Raw genomic sequence first — 24,895 nt, forward strand, 5'->3', positions numbered from 1 at the left:
CAGAGTGGAATCGTTCTGTTACATGCAGTATCCGACAGCTTTTATTCATGTTACTTGTGTCCACGTTCTTTGACTCGCTGGAAATATTTCCTTTCATTCATTCAGAATAGTTGCGGCATACAAGGCCCTGTGCCGGGTGATGTAAATGGTACAGAGGGGGAAGAAAGGAGCTCTTGGTTTGACAGGAAGATAGGGATTTAGGGAAATAAGAAGGCTGAATGGAGATGGACCACAAAATAGCAGACAGAAAGTTTTACTGAAATTCAGCTGCAGGAAAGACTCAAGAATCTTTGAATTCTTGAGACGCAAGAGGGAGGAGATTATATGTATATGTACAGCTGATTCACTTTTTGTTATAAAATAAAAAAAGAGGCTTCCTTGGTGGCGTAGTGGTTGAGAGTCCGCCTGCCGATGCAGGGGACATGGGTTCGTACCCCGGTCCGGGAGGATCCCACATGCCGCGGAGCGGCTGGGCCCGTGAGCCATGGCCGCTGAGCCTGTGCATCCGGAGCCTGTGCTCCGCAATGGGAGAGGCCACAACACTGAGAGGCCCGTGTACTGCAAAAAATAAAAAGAAAAGAAAAATTGAAAAAAAGAATCTTAAGGAAAAAATAGAATTAGGTAGGCTTTTCAAAAACTGGGCAAGATTTGGGCTGGTGGAGAGGGGTGGGAAAGGCATTCATTTTAAAAATTTTTTTGAAATTCTGTTTTATTGAAGTACAGTTGATTTACAATGTTGTTAATTTCTACTGCACAGCAAAGGGATTCAGTTATACATACATACATGTTCTTTTTCATATTATTTTCCATTGTGGTTTGTCATAGGATATTGAATATAGTTCCTGAGGCAAGGAATATCACTGCATGAAAATCTAAAGATCTGGAGGGCAAAAAAGGCAGGGGGAGTCTGGGGAGGAACTGAGCTAGTTTGTCCAAAGTGAAGTTCATGAAGAAGAATGTAGGTTGGAATTTAATTACGGCGCTTTGAATGCCAAACCGAGCTTTGGACTTACTTCTGTTGGCAACAGGGAACCACAGAGGCTTGGGCTAGGGGAGTGATGGACCGAGCGAGGCTCGGGGAAGTTAGCCCTGCGAGCAGACTAGGTAGGGAGACTCCCTAGGTTGGACCCAAGTATAAAGGAGGAACGAGGGATAAGAAGATGCTAAGCATGACCTTGCTGACACAGTGACATTCCAATTGTTAGTTCAGACTAGGAGCTAGTATTAGGGTCAGTCCATTTTGCTTTTCTGCTCATTAGAAAGAATTCACTCCCAGACCAGTCCACACAAGTATGTTACTTAAGTAATGCTGCTTTCTGCCTCTCTTAGACTTTCTTAACTACTCTTGAGCTGCAACCCATACTCCTGGCTGCTGCCTGACAGTGTTTGTTATCACTGACACCCCAGATACAAGCACAAATATGATGCCATTCTTGCTGTTGCGTAAGTGCCGACTGTTCCTTGGAGCAAACGAGGTCATAGTTGTCTCTCTCTCGAGGCTGTCAGAACTGCTCAGCTTAGAGGTTCTTAGAAGAAAAGTAGTTTCAACTCACAAAGGAAAGAGACTCTCTAAAGCCCAAGAGCTTGGTTCAGGGGGGAAAACACCAATTTCCCTGAAATGCTCAAGTCCCTGGACCAGTTCAATAAACGTGGGTCACAGGAATGTAAGTCACAGATTTCCTGACCTTAGCCTGCTGGCTTACAAGTTCCCCTGTGAATGTGGCAGGTTTTGTCCTACACAGATGTGCATCTTAGCCATTTCGGAAAAACACTGCTGGAGGACAGCAGTAAGGAAGACCCCGAGCATCTCTGGCCAGAGTTGAGCTGGTTTCACCCCCTCCCCCCTTGCAGGACAAGCTTTTCTTTGGGTAGTTGGGTTAATGAAATGAACTGAAGCAGTGAGGGCTCCTTTGATGAAAATGTAAAGTTAAAAGGCCCCAACATTCCTCTGAGTGAAGTCCTGGAAACCAAAGGCTGCATGAAGACAGGTGCTCAGTAGAGGCCAGTGACTGAGCTCCAGGCAGAGCCCCAGCCCTGCAGGACTGATTCATGTGGATGAGGCTAAAACACACTCAAAGAACAACACATCATTACCCGGTGTGGGTGAGAAAAGTCAGGGTAAACTGTCTGGGACTTGTCGGGGGAACGAAATGGGTATAAGGGTAAATTAAGTAGTATTTCTTTACTATCCCCTGCTGGTTAATATTGATAAAACAGATAGATGCTAACAGACCCAAAGAACAAAAATGATTCTCAGATAATTGTGCAAATTGTTTTAATGGGTAAAGGCCTAGAGGAACTCAAATGATTGAAACTCCGACCCCCCTGGAGCCCCAATCTTAAGTCAGGCTGTCAAAAGAGTGTCATAAACTTTGGTTCCACATTTAACTCTGAAAGCCAAAGACCCACAAAGTCCCCAGTACTTGGGATCTTGGGGGAAAGTTTAAGCTTTCCAAATTCAATTCCCTTTTAAAAATTCTAACAATTACAAAAATTAATGTCATTGCTGGCACTGAGTCACCACCTACTGGCCATAGAGGAAAGTACAAATGCTATAAAATGTACCCGGTCACACCACAAGGTTAGGGAAACAGCCCGACCAAAGGAAGAGACGTGAACGACTGAAACAGATAGGATGGGGTAGTAATAAACACTCAACAACACTTGTGGTTAGAAAACAGAAAGAAGTCTTAGTCTCCCCCAGGCCACGAGAGGACCTAGAGAAGGAAATCAGGACAGACGTAGGAGAAGGACCCTTGTCTACACTTCACAGGAGACTCCGGGAAATCTCCACTACAATTAGGACGCCTGGGACCTCGGAGCCCCGTTTCACGCCCTAACTAATCAACCCAGGAAGATCGAGAGGAAGAGGAAAGCACTAGAATAGACGCCAGCAGTTTGCATGGTTTTGTCTTTCACACACTAGGCGGGACATAATTCGATGGCTCTGGACCTTTGTTCTCACAACCTTCAAAATGACATATGGCTTCAGGTCTGCTGGTTGGAAAGTGCAGAAGCAGTGAGATCCCCATGAACTGGTTTCTTTCTTCCTGCTTCCACTGGGGTGTGTGTGCACGGCATCACCGCTAGTCCTAGTAACATGACCCTCAGGACATTAAGAACTGTTAACACTCAACTTTATTAACATTTAAACACAGCAGATGCTTCTGCACGTTAAACATGTATGGAACCGAGCGGTTCGGCAGAGGCGCCCTGCCCCGCTATGCTAACACACCACCGGCTGAAGCGGGTGGCCAGGGGTCTGCAGCCCAGAGGTGCCTCCCATGCAAAGGCCTGTGGGTTCCACAGCCCCGGTGCTTTATTTCTCCTTAAGTTCTTCCCTTGAAATTAGGACGAGCTGCCCTGGAGGGACAGCTGGACTTATAAACCTAAGAATATTCAGGGACCAATATTGGTTGTTTCCTATGACCGAGGAAACCCTGAAATCCTCCAGAGCCCTCGGGAGAAGCAGCTCCGGTATTCTGGAATCCACAGGCAGAGGCGTCTCCCTTCCATGGCAGGTGTGTATGGGACCTGGGAATCCAGGACAAATTCTGGAGTGATGGAGTATGAGACACATGTGCTGGCTGTCCCCAGCACAATTGACCCCAGAGGAAAACCACAAAGCAACAGTATTCTGCAGCAAAAACAAGTCCAGGAAGTAGGAAGAGAAAACTAGAACAAAAAAATCGCTGAAGTATTTGGAAACAGGGTTTTAGAGAAAAAACATAGGGTTTGGAGAGTACAAGGTCTTCATTTTTCTCCTGCACGAAGCAGGGTGCAGTATCGCTCCTAAAGGTATAATTTTAAAAACATGTCTTTTCCATAAATATTTCAGTGGGTAATGGGCGTATTAAACTAGAGTAAAAATTCCCTGCTGGGAACACCTGAGGTCTGCCTTCAGTTGCCCGTGTTTCTTAAACCAGGCTACACAGGATCAACATGGCCCATCTTCCTACAACATCAGTTTTATTCAACGATTCAGGAGATTTTTTTGTCTTAAAACAAAAACCGACTGGTCGATATACATTGTTAATGAATATATTATATAGTGGAGACTCCGAGGAAATAACTTTACTGGGCAGCTCCCAGGACTGGCCGTGCCCTCGGTGGTCAGCATCCTTCTCACTTAGGGTCACAACTGGAAAAGCTGCAGACGGGAAGGTCGGACTGCAGCACCAGGGCAGCACTGACAGACATGAACAAGGAACCAATGGGTCACAGAGGTGGCACGAGGGGGCCATCTACACTCCGATACTATGACACACAACCTGCTGCCCTAGGGGTGATGGGATTGGCTTCTCTGAAGCGCTCCTCGGGGAACAGGAATTCTGTAGAGTGAAGTGAGTGGAGCCGTTGGGGGGTTAGGGAAAGAGGCATTTCAGGCAACACCCCCTGGAAGAGGGCAGCTCATCCTCGCTGAAGATGCCAGGCCACGTGCTGGAGGCATGCAGCGGTCAGTATTGGAAAACCGGTCAGAGAGCATCGTAGTCTTTAAGGGAAAATCTGATTCTACTGGGGTTTCCATGTCAACAGTGCACTCGAATTTAAGAAGTTTCCAGTGCATTTCCAGAAGTACAAATTTTTATGTTTGTATGAAAGCGGAAGGGTCAAAAAGAAACTCACTCAACTCTGTTCCTCCCAGCCGCCCTGCAGGTGGAGCTGGACAGCTCCTCCCACCTTCCTCATTTCAGTGTGCGGTGCGCACGCACATGTGCTTCACGCTGCCCCGAGAACAGAGCCTTCTCCGGCCCTTCCTTGGCTAACGGTCCTTCTCTTCCAAGCTTGCTCTCTCTAATCTTTCTTCCCAGCTTGAAATACAAAAACAGGACTTCCCTGGTGACACGGTGGTTAAGAATCCACCTGCCAATGCAGGGGACATGGGTTCAAGTGCTGGTGCGGGAAGATCCCACATGCCGCAGAGCAACTAAGCCCGTGCGCCACAACTACTGAGCCTGCACTCTAGAGCCCGCGAGCCACAACTACAGAGCCCACGTGCCACAACTACTGAAGCCCGCGTGTGCCTAGAGCTCGTGCACCACAACAAGAGAAGCCAGTGCAGTGAGAATCCCCTGCATTGTAATGAAGAGTAGCCCCCGCTCGCCGCAACTAGAGAAAGCCCGTGCGCAGCAACAAAGACCCAACGCAGCCAAAAATAACTAAAAATAAAATAAATAAATTAAAAAAAACCCAAAAACTAAAGACGTCTTTCCTTAGCTTCAGATAATTAAAGCCAAGCGAGTAACAAACGCTGGTCTTTTCCTGTGGTAACCATGTCACAAGTAGTTACATACGGCATCAAGTACCTCCCCCTGCATCGCACGCCTCTGCTTTGAGAACTGACTTGGTGCTGCTGGTGTGTGGGTTCTGCGCAGGCCTCCCTGGCGGCCCAGCCTCCCTTCGTTAGCTCCGGGGCACTGTAGCTATGGGAAAACACTAGCAGGTGGTCCAGAGTGGGCAGTGACCTAGGAGAGGGCTGACAGTTTTTACTTTTAGACAAGTAAGCAATGAAAAAGTGTTCACGACTGTTCCCTTTGCAGAACTCTCCCTTCAGGTTCGAACTTGGAACTTGCCAGCTTTGGTCATGTATTTTATGCCCTTAAAGGGTTTGTACTTCTCTCCATACATATCCAGACGATTCACTTTGAGTCCTGGAAGGAAGGAAGAACAAGACATAAGCATTACTCAAAAGAAGCAGGTAGCAGAACTGTTTAGGTTCGTTTCAACTCAAAGAGATCCGTGGGCTAGAAAAATCTGCAACAGTGAACTGGAAAATACCTGCCCTTACTTATATCACTTAAACGCAGCCGACAGATACTTCACTCTTGGTATAACAGGCTGAAAATAAAACCCTGCCCCAATGAAAAGCTAGCCTATTCGGAGACATATTCCTGAAGTGGAAAGGGCAGAAAGTTATACGCAGGCTGAAATGAGGGTAAGAGAAAATTAAGACCGCTCCAGATTTTTCTCAAGTTATGGGGTTGAACATATGAATTAATAATAATAACAGAATTAACAAATTCATAATCAAATAAAGGTATAACTAAATGAATAAATTAATGATGAAAAGTGATGAATTAATACATGAGTGCTTCCTATTCTCACTATACTAAGAAATGAACATTTTATACTGTGCAGAGCTTTAAAGTTTATTAAGTATTTTAAGATGAAAGAGCTTATTTAAGTGAATTCTAATCACTTAAACTAGACAAGATCCGTTGGTAAAAAGGAACAGGAACTTCATATAAAGCTGAAGTCATCTCCTATCCATCTGAAAGGGTCGTTCTAAGGACTGAATAAGAAAATAGATGAAGAGAGCTTAAACCAGTGCCTGGCGCGTAGTAAACTACCTGCGGGGCATAGACTACAGTCAATGACTCGGATTGGCCCGAGGGTTCCCAATGATAACAGAACCTGCGAAATCTTCTGAAACTGGGGGAAAGGAGGGGAGGGGAACTGTTATTTCAGTCACCAGCTGAGAATGCGGACACATCCCCCTACTGAAAACCCTGGGACCCCAATCAGCAGGCCCAGGGTGACTCAGCCTCGGCCTGGGAACACTTCTGTCTCCGATACTGTTTCCTTCTCACATGTGTCTCAGACACTTTTATTCATGTCACTTAAACCAACTTTGAGGTGAGGATTACGGACTTTCTCCAGAAATGTGCTAGGAAAGATCTGACTGAAGATCACGTATCCGGTAACGAAACACAACTCTGCAGACAGGGAGCCGCCGGGAGCCTTTGCGATGTCGCTCACTGCCTTGGCCGCTTGCCCGCCCCACAACCTTGGGCTGGGTGTCACTCACCAGAAATGGCCAGCTGCTGGATCTTAAACTGCAGGTTAATCGTGGGGTTCTCATCGGGTTTGGAAGCTCCAGCCTGAAGACTCATGGTCCCCTTCAAACTGGGGAGCTTTTGGGGATTTATTTTTCCTACATCCCAAGACAGCATCTCCAAAGAAACAGGAAAGAAGTTACAGTGGAACCTTCATCTGAGGTGCCGGCCTCCAGGGTGTTTCCCAGCAGAGAATACTATTTGTTACCATCAATTATCTCAGTGTCCTAAACAATGTCCCTTTGCTCCATCTCCCCTTTCCACAAGATATAAGGGCTCCTGCAGAGTTCCTCTATTTATAACAACGGCAGCTCACCCTCCCGCTTATTCTCCTACCTTGGTGACCGGGTCAAACGTGTGCGTGCCCTGAGACGGCGTGAGGTTCATGCTCAGGACGCCTCTGGGCATCTGGCTGCTGACCGTCACCCCCTCGATGCTCTTCCCCATAGTCTGCTTAGGGCCCACCGTTATTTCAAAGCGGCCAAGAGAACTACTGTCCCGGAAGCTGATGTTATGTTTGACATAAACTGGAATCGCCACCAGGCTGGAAAAGAGAGAGACAAAAAGCCCATGTCATTAATGTACCGGAAAAAGGGCCACACTTCCCTTTCTTTGCCCCGCTGGCAGCCTTTCCTCCCTCACCTGCTTCCTTATCTTACAAAGTAAGCACAGAAAAACCCTCTAGACATCTTTAATTATTTTCTTTTTGTAAAGCTAAGATGCTGACTAGTAAGTAAACTAATTCTTCTAATGACTCTTTGAATGATATCAACAAAACCAAAGAGCAGACCTGGCAGACTATGAGAAAAAGGCGTGGCAAACAAAAACCACGTTTCCGTGTTTTACTTTGTGACATGTGACCAATAATTATTTGTACTTGGGAGGGTAATATTCATACGTCACGGAGCTTTTCCAATTTCTAGAGAGTGCTTTGACCTGACTTTGATCCTTAAAAAACCCTAAGGGGTAGGGTTGTCATCTGACAGAAGAGGAAACACAGAAGCTACGCGATGATACTAAAGTTGTAACTATCCTTAGCATCTGTGGAGCACTTCCTGTGGCCAGCGCCACTCTAAAGCTTTTCTCTCAATTAGCTCATTTAATCCTCCCTGTAAGTAGGAAGTAGGCACTGCCTCTGTCCTGATGTCATGAATACTGACATCCTCATACGTAACTGAGGTTAACTAACTTGCCACGGTCATATATCATAAGTACTACGGGTGGGGCTTAAGTGTGGGCAGTCTGATTCCAGAGCCTCTGCCCTCAGGCGCTCAGACATTTCCCTACATTATTTATTCCGAATCCCACAGGAAGGCTTCAGTGGCTGTGAGGTCCCACAGCTCTCTTCAGTCTGCATATCTTCTACTATACACCTTCCCCTAAAACCCTCAGACTCCATAGTAAACAGAATGTGCAAGACCAAAAAATCACTGAATTTTATGTTTTTTCATAGCACCATTCATGGCTTTTTTGAGTGGAGGGGATTGAATACAGGTGTTCTCAGATTCCAATCTGAGAAAAGAAAAAGTTCCCGTTTAGGCATATAATAACGACAATAAAACTTACAGCAGTAAACCTAACGAGCACTTACTTTGTGTGAAGCACTGTTTAGAGTCCCTTATTTAACCCACATAACAAGGTACTTTTATTATTTTCAACTTACTTATTACTTTTATTACTTCAACTTTCTCAGGTAAGAAAACAGACACGGAAAGGATAAGCAACTCACCTGAGGTTACCCAATTAGTTACCTGGAGCCCAGGTAACTCCAGAGCCTGAGTTCTTCATCACCATGGATACTGTTTCCAAACACACACACACATGCACGCACACGCACGCACACGCACGCACACGCACGCACACGCACGCACACGCACGCACACGCACGCACACGCACACTCCACCCTTTGGTTCGATGGCTGCTTACTTCTGTGCACTGACATGGTACGAGAGCAGGCGGAAGTTGCCGTCGGGAGGGATGAAGGAGAGGATGCGCTCGGACTCCCAGCGCTTGAAGCGGACGCAGGGGTGGAAGCTGACATCATCCAGCAGCCTGGGATTCTGGGTGACAGGCAAGGGAAAGGGAAAGCAACAAGCAGGAATTAAACACCGTGCTTCTTTCGGGAAAGTAACTCAGATGCTGTTCTCACTGAAACACACACACACAGACTCTGTCGTTACTTTTAGAAAATTCAAGCCCAACATGAGCTTTGTGGTTGTCCTTGATCACTTCTTCTGGTTCCATCCCCTTCCCCCCACTCTGTCATTCCAGAAGCATCTAATTTCCCCAAAACTAAATCTCTGGCCCAGGATTTTACCATGAAGGAAAGCGTAAGGTCGGGCATTCCGGTCAGCTTGACGCAGGCATCAATAACGCCCTGGATCTCAGCAGTGACTGTGGACCCTGAGACAGAACAAGATGGAAAGAAGGTAAAACCCTCTCTGTCCCTCCCAACTAACATCCCTCCTCCCTCCCTCCTTCTTTAACCTTCTCTTTTTTCTCCCGTCCTATTTCCTTCCTTCCTTCTTCCTCCCCTCCCCCGTTCTTTCTTCCTTCCTTCTGTCCAACCATCCATCCATCCATCCATCCATCCATCCATCCATCCATCCATCCATCCAGCTCATCTACCCAGTCCATCTGTCCTCCTTCTAAACCTTTATCGACTGCATAACAAGCGCAAGACACTAATGAAGCAGTGGGCAAAAAAGATTGGCGAGACAGTTACTAGCCTAAAGGAATTTTCAATCTAGTGGCAGAACCCAACAGAGCACCGCTATCTTAACCAATGGCTCAGAACACTGAATTCATATCAGAAACTGCTCTCCCTAAGGGCACCAAGGAGCTCTGCCACCAGATGGAATGGATACTTTTGGTCTTCACCCTGCAGGCTCTCCCTGCTGCAGGGCCCTGTGCCCACTTCCTTCTTTCAAGTGTTCCCTTCTCCTAACCGCTCCGATTTCCTGTTTTTCTAGCTCTTCTCTCTCGTGCCTTCTGCAGGTTGCTCCTTCTCTGGACATCCTTTACATGTCGACATCTTATCACAGTTCTGAACTTCTCTTTTCTTGAACCTGACACGGTCTCCTTGGGTTACTTTACCTCCTTCCTAAGGCTTCGATTTCCACTGATGGCCAATTATTTCCTAATCCTTTTTCCAGTTCAGCCTCACTCCTGCCAACGGGACTGCCCCACTTGGACGTGACTGAGGCACGTCAAACTCCACGTGTCAAAAAGTGAGTCCCTTATCTTCATTCCCGGATCTGCAATTTCTCTTTTCCTTAGCTTCATGATAAAACCATCTATCCTGTTGCCTAAGCCAGAAACACGGATGCGTCCTTGATGACTTCCGCCCCCTTGGCATCCATATCCCACCAGCGCTCCAGCCCCTCTTCCCGTGACTCCTCCGCTCCTCTCCATCCTCACTACCATCACGGAACCTGTACCTTGGCCTGGACTCCACCACAGCCTCCCGCCTCCCTGCCCCGAGACTCCCCCCAACTCCGTGCCACGCTGCACGCAGCAGCCCGTTGGACGGTTCTCAACAACAAACCTTGTCAAATTATTCCCAGCTTAAAACTCTTCAATTGCTCCAAAGGGTCCTCCTTAAAATGGCATACAAGATTCTTCACCGTCTGGCCACCTAGAGCTTTTTGGGTTTGTTTTTTTTACTTTTTCATTGAGATCAAACTTGGAGTAAAACGCAAACATCTTAAATGTCCAGCCCAATGAATTTCTAAATATGTTCACACCTACGCAGATACCACCCGCGTCAAGATGCGGACCCTCACCGGCAACCCAGCACACTCCTGTTGTCCATCCCAGTTCACCTGAGTCCCTAAAATTCTGACTTTTATCACCTTAGATTAAGTTGCACATGTTTTCAAACGTCATATAAATGTATGTGATCTTAGGCATCTGACTCTGCTGCTCAATACCGTGAGGTTCATTCATGCTGTCAGGTGTACCTGCAGTTCTTTTTCTTCACTGTAGAGTATCCCATGGTGTGATCATATCGAAATGTCTTTATCCTTTGTATTACTGATGGACATTTGGGTCCTTTCCAGTTTGGGGCTAATATGAAAAGCTGCTGTGCCTACTTCGTTTTAAAGCCTCATCGCTTACTTTTCTTTTTTTTTTAACACCTCTCAATCCAATCACACTGAGCTACTTTATTTCCCAACAATATTTTACTCATCTTATAGTGTTTGCACTGCTTTGCTCCCAAATCCACGTAGGTCTTACTAACTCCTACTCGTTCCCCTGACAAAGCGTTAGTTAGCTTCACAATTTGCCCTGGGTGGGAGGGGACCTCTCTTATGCTCCATCTTTTTCCCTTTCTCTCTCCCTTGCTAGACTTTCAGGAAGCTTCCTGCAGCCATAGACCCTGTCTTAGTCACCATCACATGCCCATGATCTGGCACTCAGGTACAGCACCACTGGTTCTCCGTAAACACTTTCTGGATGACTGAGTTCACTCATGTGAAGAGAACTTTCTCTAAATTTCTAAGCTCCAAGGTCTTGTAGTCACATTAACCTATCCCCATGGATAGAAAAGAAGGTTCTCTGAATTTTAGTGATTACAATGTTAGTTCTGCCATGAGAACTGAGAGTCAAATACTTCCAAAAGGAAATCTGATCAGCAGGAGATCAGGTTGTTACCTTTCTTTTTCACTCGAGAGGATAAAACCAGTGAAAGTGTAAGCTCAGCACTGGTCTGCATCATGTTTTTCTTATTGCTTTTCTTTCAGCTTTGTTGAGGTATAATCAACAAATAAAAAGTGTATCCACTTAAGGTGTACGACTTGATGTTTTGATACACATATACCCTGTGAAGTGATCACCACAGTGAAGCTCATTAACATATCTATCAACTCACACAGTTGGGTTTTCTTGGTGGTGAGGGCCCTTAAGCCCTGCACTCTTAGCAAATTTCAAGTAGAGGATACACATGTGAGGTGATGAGGGAAATCCTTTCAGTGTATATGTATAATCAAATCACCATAATATACATGCTAAGTATCTTACAGTTTTGTCAATTACACCTCAATAACACCGGGAAAAAAAAAAAAAAGTACACAACTGTAGTCACTGTGCCATATATTAAATCCCCAGAACTTCTTCATCTTGTGTAAGTGAAACTTTGCACCCTTTCACCCACATCTCCCCACTTCCCTCTCCCCCAGGTCCTTGGTAACCACCTTCTACTCTCTGCTTCCATGAGGTTGACTATTGCAGATTCCACATATAAGTGAGATCACGCGATATTTGCCTTTCTGTGTCTGGCTTATTTCACTTAGCATCATGTCCTCCAGGTTCATCCATGTTGTCACAAATGGCAGGATTTCCTTCATTTTAGGGCTGAATAATATTCCTGCGTGTGAGTCTATCTCACATCTTTATCCATTCATCCATCAACGGACACTTAGCTTGTTTCCATATCTTGCCTATTGTGAATAACGCTGCAATGAACAAGGGGGTGCAGATTATCTCTTTGAGACACTAATTTCACTTCCTTTGGATCTATACCCAGAAGTGGGATTGCTGGATCATAAGGGAGTTTTAATTTTTTGAGGCACCTCCATACTGTTTCCATAGTGGCTGCACCAACTTACATGCCCCCCCAGCAGTGTACAGGGTTCCCTTTTCTCCACATCATTGTCAACACGTGTCATCTTTTGTCTTTTCGATGTGAGGTGTGAGGTGGTATCTCACTGTGGTTTTGACTTGCTTTTCCCTGATGGCTGGTGACACTGAACACCTTTCCATATGCCTGTTGGTCATTTGTATGTCTTTTTTTGAAATATGTCTCTTCAGATCCTTTGCGCCCACTTTTTTGTCAGATTATCTGGGTTTTTTTGCTATGAAATTGTATGAGTTCCTCGTGTATTCTGGATATTAACTCCTTATCAGATACATGGTTTTCAGATATTTTCTCTCATTTGTAGGTTGTCTTTTCCACTCTGTTGATTGGCTCCTTTGTTGTACAGAAGCATTTTAGCTTGATGCAATCCCATCTATTTTTCCTTTTGTTGCCTTTGCTTTTAGTGTCATATCCAAAAAATCACTGCCCAGACCAGTGTGAAGAAGCTTCTTCCCTATGTTTTCTGCTAGTAGTTTTATGGTTCCAGATCTTATGTTTAGGTCTTGTATCCATTTTGTATGTGGTGTGAGATAAGGGTAATTTTATTCTTCTACATGTGAATATCCAGTTTTCCCAACACCACTTACTGCAGAGACTAGCCTTTCCCCATTGCATGTTCTTGGCACTCTTGTTGAAGTCCAGCTGGCTGTAAACACATGGATTTATTGCTGAGCTTTCTATGCTGTTTCACTGGGATACGTGTCTGTTTTTACGACACTACCATACATTTTGATTTCTGTAGTTTTGTAATATATTTTGAAATATAGAATTGTGAAGCTCCCAGCTTTGTTCTTGCTCAAGACTGCTTTGGCTATTTGAGGTCTTTCGTGGCTCCATATGAATTTTAGGATTGTTTTTTCTATTTCTATAAAGAATGCCATTGAGATATTTATGTGGATAGCATTTGGGATTTTGATGGGGATAGACTGCTTTGGGTATTACGAACATTTTAACAATATTAATTCTTCCAATCCATGAACAAAGCATGCCTTTCCATCTATCTGCTCTTCTTCAATTTCCTTGATCAGTGCTTTGTAATTTTCAGTGTATAAGTCTCTTCGGTTAAGTTTATTCCTAAGTATTTTATTCTTTTTGTTGTTATTGTAAGTGGGATTGTTTCCTTCGTTCCCTTTTTGGATAGTTCATTGTTTGTGTATAGAAACACCACTGATTTTTGCATGTTGATTTCGTATCCTGCAACTTTACTGAATTTATTAGTTCTAAAAGTGTTTGGTTGGAGTCTTTAGAAGTTTCTACATGTATGATCATGTCATCTACATCGTAACACTTCAGTCCAGTCCTAATACACAATGCTTGACACAAAGTAGCCACTAAGTTAAAATGAATGACCTTGAATAGGGGGTAATTCTGGTACTAGCTAGCACTATCTAAAAGGGGCCTCTTTCTATTTTCATAGTTCTGTGAACAGGCTGAAAGCACTTACCTGATTTATCAATGATGGCATCAATCTCTTCAATCACATCAAAATAGGCCTCATTGTTGGTGTATTTCACCCCAGTCCGTCGCCAAGGCACCACGGACAGCTGCCCAGTGGGAAGCTGGTCACCCACATTGGTGCTTCCTGAGACAATGAATATTTGATAATTAGATGTAACCAATTATCCAACAACCAGAGAACACTTCCCCAAAAGTTTCTATACATCCGCTATCCATGCACTTAATTGAAGAATTTTTCCAAGAAAAAGATTATAGCTTTCCCAACTTCTATCTTGGTAACCTAATCTATTTTAAAAACTTGTCACCCGCTGGTCTGCCTCCTCAAGCAGAATAAAGGTTAACAAGTTACCTGAGAAACAGATATCATATTTTGGTTTTGAAAGTAACCTGAACTTGGTCTCTCAAATTGCACAATACTTGCAGCTTAAATAATGCATTGGCTTTCGGTAGGGATGGTAATCTACATACTGATATAAAATTTTCATGGGTAAAAACAGTATTCTAGTTTGAAGCAGGTTTTTAGATACATTTATGCCAGGTATTAAAATGTATACATAAACATAATCTCTCTTATACCAATACTGGAACTCAGGAAAAGAATATAAATCAGATCGTTCCCTGTCTGTAAGAATTGTAAGTTGATTCCTTGATTTGTTTTTTTCCCCACAGGTATCAATTTTTTTTTTTAATTCAAAGGTTCTATACTGAAATTCTGAAATAGAACTAATTTAAAATCTATTTTCTTCTAATGTAACCTGGATCTTTTTTAATATAAAGAAGGAAACATTAAACACACATATAGTCAGCAGCTTTACAAAACATTTCAACTAAGATAGCTGGTTTTCAGATATCTTTTCTAGATTTAAGTGAGATTCAGGAAAATGACTTCATAGTATTTATAAGTGATTCAGTCACTAACAAAGCTTTTAAAGTTTTAAATGAGCCCAGAATATTGAAAAACCTGACAATTTGTTTTCTTAAAAAGAGGCACTATGTATTAAAACATATCAACAAGCTATAATAATTAAAGCAGTATGGTTATAAGGCAGGAAAGCCTAAAAACAGACCAAAAATCCAATAATGACTTAGTGCAAGATAAAAATATCATTTTAAAACGAGGAGGGCTTCCCTGGTGGCACACTGGTTAAGAATCCACCTGCCAATGCAGGGGACACGGGTTCCAGCCCTGGTCCAGGAATATCCCACATGCCACGGAGCAACTAAGCCTGTGAACCACAACTACTGAGTCTGCTCTCTAGAGCCCTCAAGCCACAACTACTGAGCCCACACGCCACAGCTACTGAAGCACGCACGCCTAGAGCCTGTGCTCCGGAACAAGAGAAGCCACCACAGTGAGAAGCTCATGCACCGCAACGAAGAGCAGCCCCTGCTCGCCACAGCTAGAGAAAGCCTGCGCGCAGCAACAAAGACCCAACACAGCCAGAAGTAAATAAATAAAATAAAAATAAATAAATAAAATGGATGCATGCATACTTAAAAAAAAAATGAGGAAAAGGGGTAAAGTATTCAATAAATAGTGCTAGGGAAACTGACAGTTTTGGAGAAAAAACCACAGAGCCTTACTTTACTGAGACAATTTCCAAATGGATTAAAGAATTAAATCTAAAAATAAAACCATAAAAGAACAAGAAGAAAATTGTATTTTTTTAAAAGAAAGACTTTCCCTTCTTTGAGATCAAGAAGACATTTGCCAATATTTCCTTCTAACAATTATAAAGTTTCTTTGTGTTTAACCCTTGATCCAGCTAAAATTTATTTTGTGTATACAGTGAGTAGGGGAACTTCATTTCTTTTCTGTATCAAAGCTGACTGCCCCGATACAATATATTTAACAACTGGCCCGCAGTCCATGGATTTGATATATGAGCACATTTATCTATACCAAATTCCTATAAAAGGATCTGTTTCTGGACTTTCTATTTTATCCCAATCGTCTATTTGTCTATTAATGGGCTAATACTATATTTTAAAAATTACCAAAACTTCATAATATATCTTGATTCTGATAGGACACATTTTTTCTCTTGCTCTTTTTAAAAAAATATTTTTTCCCCCAAACTCTCTTGGCTCTTAAAGTATATCTATTCTATGAGCTTTGTCTAATGTACCAAGTGAACTTAAATATGTCTTGATATTTGACAGGGCAAATTCTTCCAACCCCTCTGTAATTACTTTTTTAAATGTATTTTTCATTCAGTTTGTCAAATTCCATGAAAACTCTTGTTTATATATTAAGCAAGACCCAAAATGTAAAACCTTAATGAAGCAGAATGATTATTTTGACTACATCAAAAAACTTTAAAGGTGGCTAAACAAACACCACCTTGAACAATGTTAAATGACCAGGGGCAGGATGTGCGAAAACATCTACAACAGAGCATTCAAAATACACACAGACTCCTGCAAACTAGCGTGTGTATTTAGAGTATATATGATAGTTTAATATCCTTAAATGAAAGGAATACTTTTCAATTAGTAGGAAAAAAGAAAAACATTTCAACAATAACCAAAAAAAAAAACAGGCAAAGGACATAAAAAAGTAAATCACAATAGAGGAAAAACAGTCAGTGAACACTTGAACAGGTTTTAACTTCCTTAGTAATAAAAAACAAGTTTGGAAGTAACAAGATATCACTAAACTATCCAATTGCCAAAGTTGTAAAATAATTAATAACGATAATAATAGAGTTGGCCAGGTTGCATAATTGCTACTGAAAGTATAAACTGACGTAACTTCTCTGGGGGGCTATGTGGCACAATGCATTAAAGTCCTTAAGACACGCACACCTTCTTTTTTCTTTCTTTTTTTTTTTTTTTGCGGTACGCTGGCCTCTCACTGTTGTGGCATCTCCCGTTGTGGAGCACAGGCTCCGGACGCGCAGGCTCAGTGGCCATGGCTCACGGGCCCAGCCACGCCGCAGCAGGTGGGATCTTCCTGGACCGGGGCACGAACCCGTGTCCCCTGCATCGGCAGGCGGACTCTCAACCACTGAGCCACCAGGGAAGCCCTGTTGTATATTTTTAAACTTAACTTTTCGTCATTGTTTTGTGAACATGTTCCCATTATGATAAATATTAATCTACATCATTTTTGGTGACTTTACAATTTTCTATATAACAAAAATATATTTCATGTTATATTCAAAGACTATAAAGAATAAAATTAAAGCACCTGGACGTTTGCGATGCCCAAAGACAAGCACTCAAAACAATGCACAACAGCAGGCTAAGCCACACCCAGGAGGGTGGCAGCCTTCCCTGGGCCCCCCTCGTACCTGTGATGGTGTTGACAACGGTTCGAAGGATAGTGGGCGGCTTTATCAGTTCTTTGAGGATGTTCGACTCGGTAGCCAATGGAAACCCGTTGTCAAGCATCTCTTCCAATACCTCATAAACCACAACCACATTGTCTTTTATCACGGGCTCTGAACAGACTCCAAAATAATCCTGATGAAAATACAATACGTGTATACATTTGTCTCTCAGAGACTGTGATGAGTGAAGGAATGTTCCCAGAGAGCAAGGACCGAGTCCTGTCCACACGTGTTTACTCTGTGTTTCTGGAATCTTCTAAAATAAGTGAATGAAGCATAACCATGGTTCTCTTAGGCAGGCCCAGTTTGGTGGAAAGAACACCGGACTGCATTGTACTACAAGTGTCATTAATAACTTCTTTCATAAACTAGAGTAAGTCATTTAATCTCTTTGGGTTAGTTTCTTCAACTAATAAAATATGAAGAATACAAAACTGAATCTAGACTATTACATGTGTTTATGAATTTGAAAGAACTATGCAAAGTGATAATACCTAATATGACATACATTGGACCTGAAAATCTTTTTAACCCTTACTGTTGTGCTATTCCTTAACATTCATGCAGCAAATAAGAATTGGGAGAGAAACGAAATGGAATGAGGGGGTGAGCTAGCGCACCTGAAGATCTCTTTGGATCCCCTTACTCTAAGATGCTAGGATTCTAGTAACACTTTGTCCTTTTATTAACAAAGGTTAAACTTAGATACTAAATTGTCTGGGTTGTGGAAAAAGCACTGGATTCCAAATCAGAAGGCCTGGGTAATAATCTTAATTGTCACCTACTAGATTAAGTCCTGCTGACTAATTTGGGTCTTGATTTCTCTCATAGTATAGTCAGGATAATACCATGGGCTGCACAGGGTTGTAAAAACTCAGCCTGATGGATGAACTGAGAACATGTATGAACATGCTTTGTAAACTACAAAGCACCATGTAATCCATGGTGCGCGGCAATGAAATGATGCAGAGAGACATGCTGTAGCCTCTTGGCGGGCCCCTCCTGGCAACGCCAGCACATCTGCTGCTGGGCCTCTCAGACAGCCCTCTAGGGATTCATCCACTGAGGGAAATTCAGCCCTTTTGAGAAAGCCCATTTTATTCACGGGCGGCACTGACTGTTAGAAAGTTCCTTCTTTTGCTAAACTGAAATTTGCTTCCTAGGTCTGCCTTACAGAACAGCCCCACGGTGATCTAGTGATCTGAAGACCAGGACAAGCTTTGACTTGCATTTTTCTTCACAGGGCCAAACTCCCCGTTTGGTCCTCCCACTGTTCGTGCTACAGTAAGGTTTCTAGATTCTTTCACTGTCTTGCCATTTCTTTTGAATTTGCTCTAGTTTTCCAACAGTCTCCTCAAATTATGACATCCAAAACGGAACACAGACTCCAGGTATGACCTAAATTACATCAGATGACATCAACTATCAGAGACATTCCAATATCCAAGACCACTTAGGTGTCAGGAATGTGTTTCTAAAACAAAAAGATTTCTTCTTTAAAAAAATGAGGATTGAAGGGGGGGAAAAGTTATACATTTCCTTCTCAAGAATGATTTTATTTTGAAAAATAAATAGAACACCTCACTCAAGAAAAGGGAACCCTCCTACATTGTCAGTAGGAATGTAAACTGCTGCAGCCACTATGGAACAGTATGGAGGGGCCTTAAAAAACTAAAAATAGAGTTACCATATGGTCCAGCAATCCCCTCCTGGGCATATGTCCAGACAAAACTATAATTCAAAAAGGTAAATGCACTCCTATGTTCATAGCAGCACTATTCACAACAGCCAAGACATGCAACAACCTAAGTGTCCATTGATGTATAAATGGATAAAGAAGATGTGGTATATATACATACAATGGAATACTACTCGGCCATAAAAAAGAATGAAATAATGCCATTTGGAGCAACACGGATGGACCTAGAGATCATTGTACTAAGTGATGTAAGTCAGACTGAGAAAGACAAATACCATATGATATCACTTACATGTGGAATCTAAAATATGACACAAAGGAACTTACCTATGAAACAGAAACAGACTCACAGACATAGAGAACGGACTTGTGCTTGACAAGGGGGAGGGAAAGTGGGGGAGGGATGGACTGGGAGTTTGGGGTTAGCAGATGCAAACTCTTATATAGAGAATAGATGGACCACAAGGTCCTACTGTATAACACAGGGAACTATATTCACTATCCTGTGATAAAACATAATGGACAAGAATAAGAAAAAATGTGTATATATATATATATATATATATATGTATGACCAAATCACTTTGCAGTACAGCAGAAATTACAACATTGTAAAACAACTATACTTCAATAAAATAAACTTTAAAAAACACCTCCCTCGATTTTCTAGTCAGGCAGAATGTGATTTTCTCAATCATCAGCTGGAAGCAGACTGGTGAGCACGGCACAGCGCCACAGCAAAGTGCGTCACTTGCATAGCGGGAGCTCCTTCCGCTATGAGAGGAAGAGCGCAGCCAGAGAACACACATCAGATAAGACATTAAAATCAGGATGCGGCCATTTACTTTTAACAAATGCTTCCAAAATGGCAAGCTCTGAAGTCCCAGCCTTCCAAAGTAGCCACTTTGAGGTTTTCCCCAATTCCTCTGTGGTTTCAACTAGATTAAACAACATTTCTCACTTCCTGCCTTGCATCGTATCACTACGGAGATAGGGAGCAGACTGTTAACGGCGTAAAGCACCCCTGTGGAAATCCTAACAAGGCCCAGCTCCAGCGGCTGAAGATCAATACTGCTGGGCTATTCTAGTTCTTCCACATACTGGGGTTTATCATTCTCAGGATTTCACTGTGTGATGGAACAAGTATGCCACTGGGATCCCAGAACAGAACTACCAGAAAAGAATTTGGGGAAAAAATATAAATATACGTATATTCTTTGGGGAATGAAACTGTTCTAAACATGTGATCTATATCTGAGGGTAAATGAAAGGACTCTTTGACTTGCTTTTTAATTTTTATCGTAATGTCTGGGTCCTTGTTCTCTTCTTCTCCAATCCCACAATTTCTATATTCATATGACCAGTTCCAGGCCTCACATGACACAGAAGTTAACGCAAAGGGCCCTTGATTCTCATGGATCGTTGAGTTATGCAAACAACCACAACCGTTAGAAGTTGAGCAATCCTTTTAGGGAGAAAATGTCTGAATCCAGAGTCTGGGCAGCCTAGAATCCCGTGCCATAAAGGGTGTTGACATCCTGGTATGACATACCTTCCCATGCCCCAAGATCTCCAAATCTATTCCTGAAGGAAAAACTCGAAATGAAAACTGTCTCTTGGAAAATGTGTCACTTAAGTTTTTACAGGTACAGAAGATTTTCCAATGTTAAGTTTGCAAAAAACAGCCCGTCACTGGTACTCATATGCTGTGGACGAGCACCCCAAATTCAAGCTGAAGGATGGGTTCCCAAGTTACCCCTGCCAGGGTGAGTGAATCACTTTTTGATGCAACTCAAAGCAATGTCGTTAACGATGGTTAACATCAAGTCTACCATAAATAAAAAATCGAACCTCATCAGCTTTGTGAACAAAATGTGGGATAATTCCATTCTCTAGAAATGAAATGACTGTATACCATCATACCAAGTAGGGTGGCTTTCCCAGGCAACGGGTTCAAAAGTATACAACCTGTCATTCTAGGTGCAGCCCGTTCAATAAATAGAAAAAAGCATCTTACCAGATGGGAGAGGAAGTGAGCAAAGTCAGAGTTTTAATTTCTTTTTTAAGTTCCTTCACTGAGGCTGAAAACAATGGAAACAGAACTATAAAGACACTTTGTAAGGTACATGGATGAACTTCCTCACATTCACGCACCTGAAATGTGTCCACTACTCGGTGAAGGAACTCAATGACAAACAGAGGTGGCACCTCCGTCTGGATCACAGCCACAAAAAAGATCTTGTGACGGTAAACACTTAGGAGATAGTGGTGAGGGGTGGAGATAACTGGAGGAACATTTTCAGCCTCAGTTGCTCGCTCTTGTGCCTCGAAAAAGTAATCGCAAACAGAACGGCTGACCACACTCTTCCAGTGTTTCTCCAGGAAAATATCTCCAGAGGAGTTGATCAAGAAAAGGCTGTGAATCATGGTGGAGGCTGTCAGTGAGAGAGGAAAGTCTTTTTCCGTCCGACAGCCTCTGCAAACGCTCAACTCTAAAAACAAGAGAAGCTCTGATCAGTTGCAATCAACCAAAACCCCCTCCCCATCCGTGCAGCAGCCCAAGCCTTCTTACCCACCTTCCAAGACGAGACTCAAGTCTTCCGCTATTGCAGGAGCCCGAAGTATCACTCCCTAGAATTCCTAAGGGTAATTATCAGCCATCTCATTTGTCAGCTAATCATATACTGTCATCTTTACTACTGCCTGAATCATATCCACTTAAAATTCCACTTAATTTTTGAGTGTCTATTTTCTCAACTGGACTGGCAGCTCCTTGAGAAGAAAAGCCCCTGCCTCATGTTTTTTGTTGCCTCCTTGTAACAAGAGGGCTTCAAAGAACACTGATGAGTTTCATGTATTTGGCAACAATACACACCTATAAGAAATGGTTATGTTTGTGTAGTCTCATACAGTAGCCATCGGACAAATGGGGCCACTGAGTACTTCAGATGTGGCTGGTCCAAACTGAGATGTGCTGTGAATGTAAGACTCGCACCAGATTTTGAAGGCTTTTTATGGAAAAAAAAAAAAAGAATTTAAGATAGCTTACCAATAATTTAATATCAATTAATTAAGTCAATTAATAATATTAACTTAATACGGATTATACTTAATATTGATATTTTGGATATATTGGGTAAATAAAAGATATAAAAATTAATTCAACTGGTTTATTTTTTAAATGTGCTTACTAAAACATGTAAAATTACACAGTATGTGGATCGCTGCCTATTTCTACTGGATAGCGATGGTCCACGGAATAGAGCTGTCGTGATCTTGATTTATCCAGTCAGACCCCATTTTCTAACTACATGTTATGCCAAGGCTCTACATTGGATGCCTTTAAAAAAAATCCCTCTGGGGGGATCCCCCAGGTCCCTCAGGCGGCGGCATCTCTACGGTGCCAGTCCCCAGAAACGAGGCGGCCGCGCGGGACCCCAGCTGTGGCCACTCCGCTAACTGGTCCAGGTGGCCAAATCGCGAAGGCCTGTTGTACCAAGTGCCTCAGGGTGAGCTTAATCCCTCTGCCGGCGACGAGGCTGCGGGAGGGAGAGGGGCCGGGGAGCCACGCTGTGGCGGCGCAGAGTCGGCTGCCAACGAGGGTTATTTCTGCGCTGGTCGCAGGGAGGATGCAGGCAGCTTGGGGCGAGGTAGACGCGGGCGGATTAAGGTGTGCGCACGATCCGGGGCTGAAAAGGGTCGCACGTCTGCGCACCTGCGTCGCCATGACAACAGTGTCCCCTCCTCCCCCAGCCCTCCGGCCGGAGCAGGCCACCTCCCTAGACCGGGACTCAGCCGCTCACCTCTCCCTGCTGCATCACGCAGCTCAGAGGGTCGGTCAGGCGGCACCCCGTGGCCCCGCCCCTGCCCCGCGCGCTCCCGCTCAGACCCCCGCGCGCCCCAGCCCAGACCCCCGCGCGCCCAGCCCCACCCGGTACCCGGGTCATCAGCCCTCCTTACCCCACTTGCTCTTCGCAGCGCCCACAGTTCGGCCGCGCGGGCAGGCCCCGCCCCCAGGGGCCCCCCCGCGCCCGCCGGCCGCCGCTCGCCCGCTGATTGGCCGGCCAGCGGGACTCTCGCCAGCACCGCCCGCGACGGAGGTCTGAAGGCCGCTCATTGGGCATCGGCGATCCATTGCTCCCCTCTGATTGATCGCGATCCGCCTCTCACCCTGTTCTGGAGCCCCCAATTGGCCCTTGTTCAGGCTCCGGTAATCTCTGATTGGTGCAGCTCTGGGACTCTGAGCCCTGATTGGCTGTCATGAACAGTTGGCGGACCGCCCGGCCCCTAGCCACCCAGTCACAAAGGGCCCGGGTGTCTTCCCTGCCACCTGCGTAACCGCGGAGTGCGCCTCGAAAGGAATGCAGAAAGTGTGACTTACAGGGCACGATTTATCGAAGAGCATATCATGGATAATAAATCCTGAGCAGTAATAACTATTCTCCATTAAATAAGTGCATTTAAAAAGGGACGTGATGCCTTTTCATTTACGTGCATTGAGTAAAGGTGATTGGCTGTAACGGCGTCCTGTCAAGAGCTCTGAACCAGGATTCAGGCGGCCTCTTTCAGCCCCAGCTGGACCACCACCTGCTCGACCTTGGGCAAGGCACTTAACCTTTCAGAGTCTCAGTTCCCAGATCTGAAAATGAGAGGGTTGGGCAGGTCTCTCTCCAAATTGCAGTGGAGCTCTGATGACTATTTTGAGTCAAGCCACTGTGACCCAGAAAAGCATGCAGTAGAAGTCAAAAGACAAGGTTAAACCTAGTTGTTAAGTGGGATGGGGTGTGGAAGGGGTTTGCCGCCGTGCCTGGACATTGAATATGTTCAATAAAATGGTAAGCTGTGGTGATGATGGTAACAATGCCCCCGACAAGGAGCGCGTCTCCCTGCCTGTGCTGTGGTTTTCACTTGGAGCGGCAGCTCCTCCTGACACAGGACCATGATAGGCGTTTACTGAAAGTGGCATGGATTGTTCCTTGCCATACTTGCTAAGGGCAGATAGTTGGCTAATTTTGAACGAAGTCCGAGAGACAACCCCAAATCAGAATGGCTGAGTCATGAGGCATCCTCCTGTAGGGTTAGGGGCTCTGGTGCCAGACCCCCGGGTTTGAATCCTGCTCCAACACTTTACCAGCTGTGTCATTGAGAAAGTATCTTAACTTCCCTAAACGTCAAGTTCCTTACTTTCAAATAAGGACACTAATAGTACCTACTTCAGTACCTACTTCGGAAAGTTGTTGTGAGGACTGAGTTAGAAAAGTGTCAGCGATTGTTACTGCCTAAGAAACAGCACAAGATACAATTACACACGGTTACTAAGCAATGTGTGTCTAAGGTGCAGAGATGCTATCACTGCTGCGGGCATTTCTCACTCATTCACTGAATTAACCTTTGCTGAGAGCTTCCTGTGTATGAAGCCCTGTGCTGGGCATGCTGCAATGACCAACATCACAGGCCGAGTCTCTTGTCAGAGAGCCTGGCTGAGAAGACAAATGAGAAGCAATTACAAAACGGTGTGATGAGCAAGGAGCACATGGGGGGGGCGGGGCGTTGCTGGTGGAAGGGGCAGACTTAGAGTCAGGGAAGTCCATCTAAACTGAAACCTGAAAGAGGAATACAGATTCCACTGGGGGAAGGACAGAGAAGAGTACATGTGGAAAGCTCTAGAGACGAGAGAGGAAACTATAGCTGAGCTAGAACAGGAGAAAGAATGAAGACTTTCTTCTTTTTTTTTTTTTCCTAAAATGAGATTGGGGAGGGGGTAAGTAGGAGCCAGGTGGTCGTGAGCTTTGTAATAATTGTTGTTTTTTAAAATTTATTTTATTGAAGTATAATTGATTTACAATGCTGTCTTAATTTCCACTGTACTGCAAAGTGATTCAGTTATACACATGTAGACATTCTTTTTCATATTCTTTTCCATTACGG

The 24,895-nt window shown here is 44.0% G+C and overlaps 1 protein-coding gene across 4 annotated transcripts; it reads right to left on the bottom strand.

Annotated features, from left to right (window-relative positions):
• Nucleotides 1-2,271: 2,271 nt before the first annotated feature.
• Nucleotides 2,272-23,176, bottom strand: AP3M2 (adaptor related protein complex 3 subunit mu 2). 4 transcript variants are annotated; one of them, XM_079909446.1, is made up of 10 exons: nt 22,928-22,952; nt 21,544-21,975; nt 21,122-21,459; nt 17,230-17,401; nt 13,920-14,057; nt 9,155-9,240; nt 8,764-8,897; nt 7,173-7,380; nt 6,809-6,953; nt 2,272-5,651 (listed from the first exon to the last, which is right to left on the bottom strand). In XM_079909446.1, exons 3-10 carry the CDS (start codon nt 21,392-21,394, stop codon nt 5,551-5,553), a joined length of 1,257 nt encoding a protein of 418 aa, XP_079765572.1. In that variant the 5' UTR covers nt 21,395-21,459; nt 21,544-21,975; nt 22,928-22,952; the 3' UTR covers nt 2,272-5,550. The 4 variants fall into 4 exon arrangements, with proteins under 4 accessions (XP_079765572.1, XP_079765573.1, XP_079765571.1 ...); XM_079909447.1 differs by having other exon boundaries at nt 21,544-21,607; nt 22,928-22,938; XM_079909445.1 differs by lacking the exon at nt 21,544-21,975 and having other exon boundaries at nt 17,230-17,341; nt 22,928-23,176.
• Nucleotides 23,177-24,895: the final 1,719 nt, after the last annotated feature.

The sequence above is a fragment of the Stenella coeruleoalba genome (assembly GCF_951394435.1).
Source record: "Stenella coeruleoalba genome assembly, chromosome: 21".
NCBI classification, from domain to species: domain Eukaryota; kingdom Metazoa; phylum Chordata; class Mammalia; order Artiodactyla; family Delphinidae; genus Stenella; species Stenella coeruleoalba.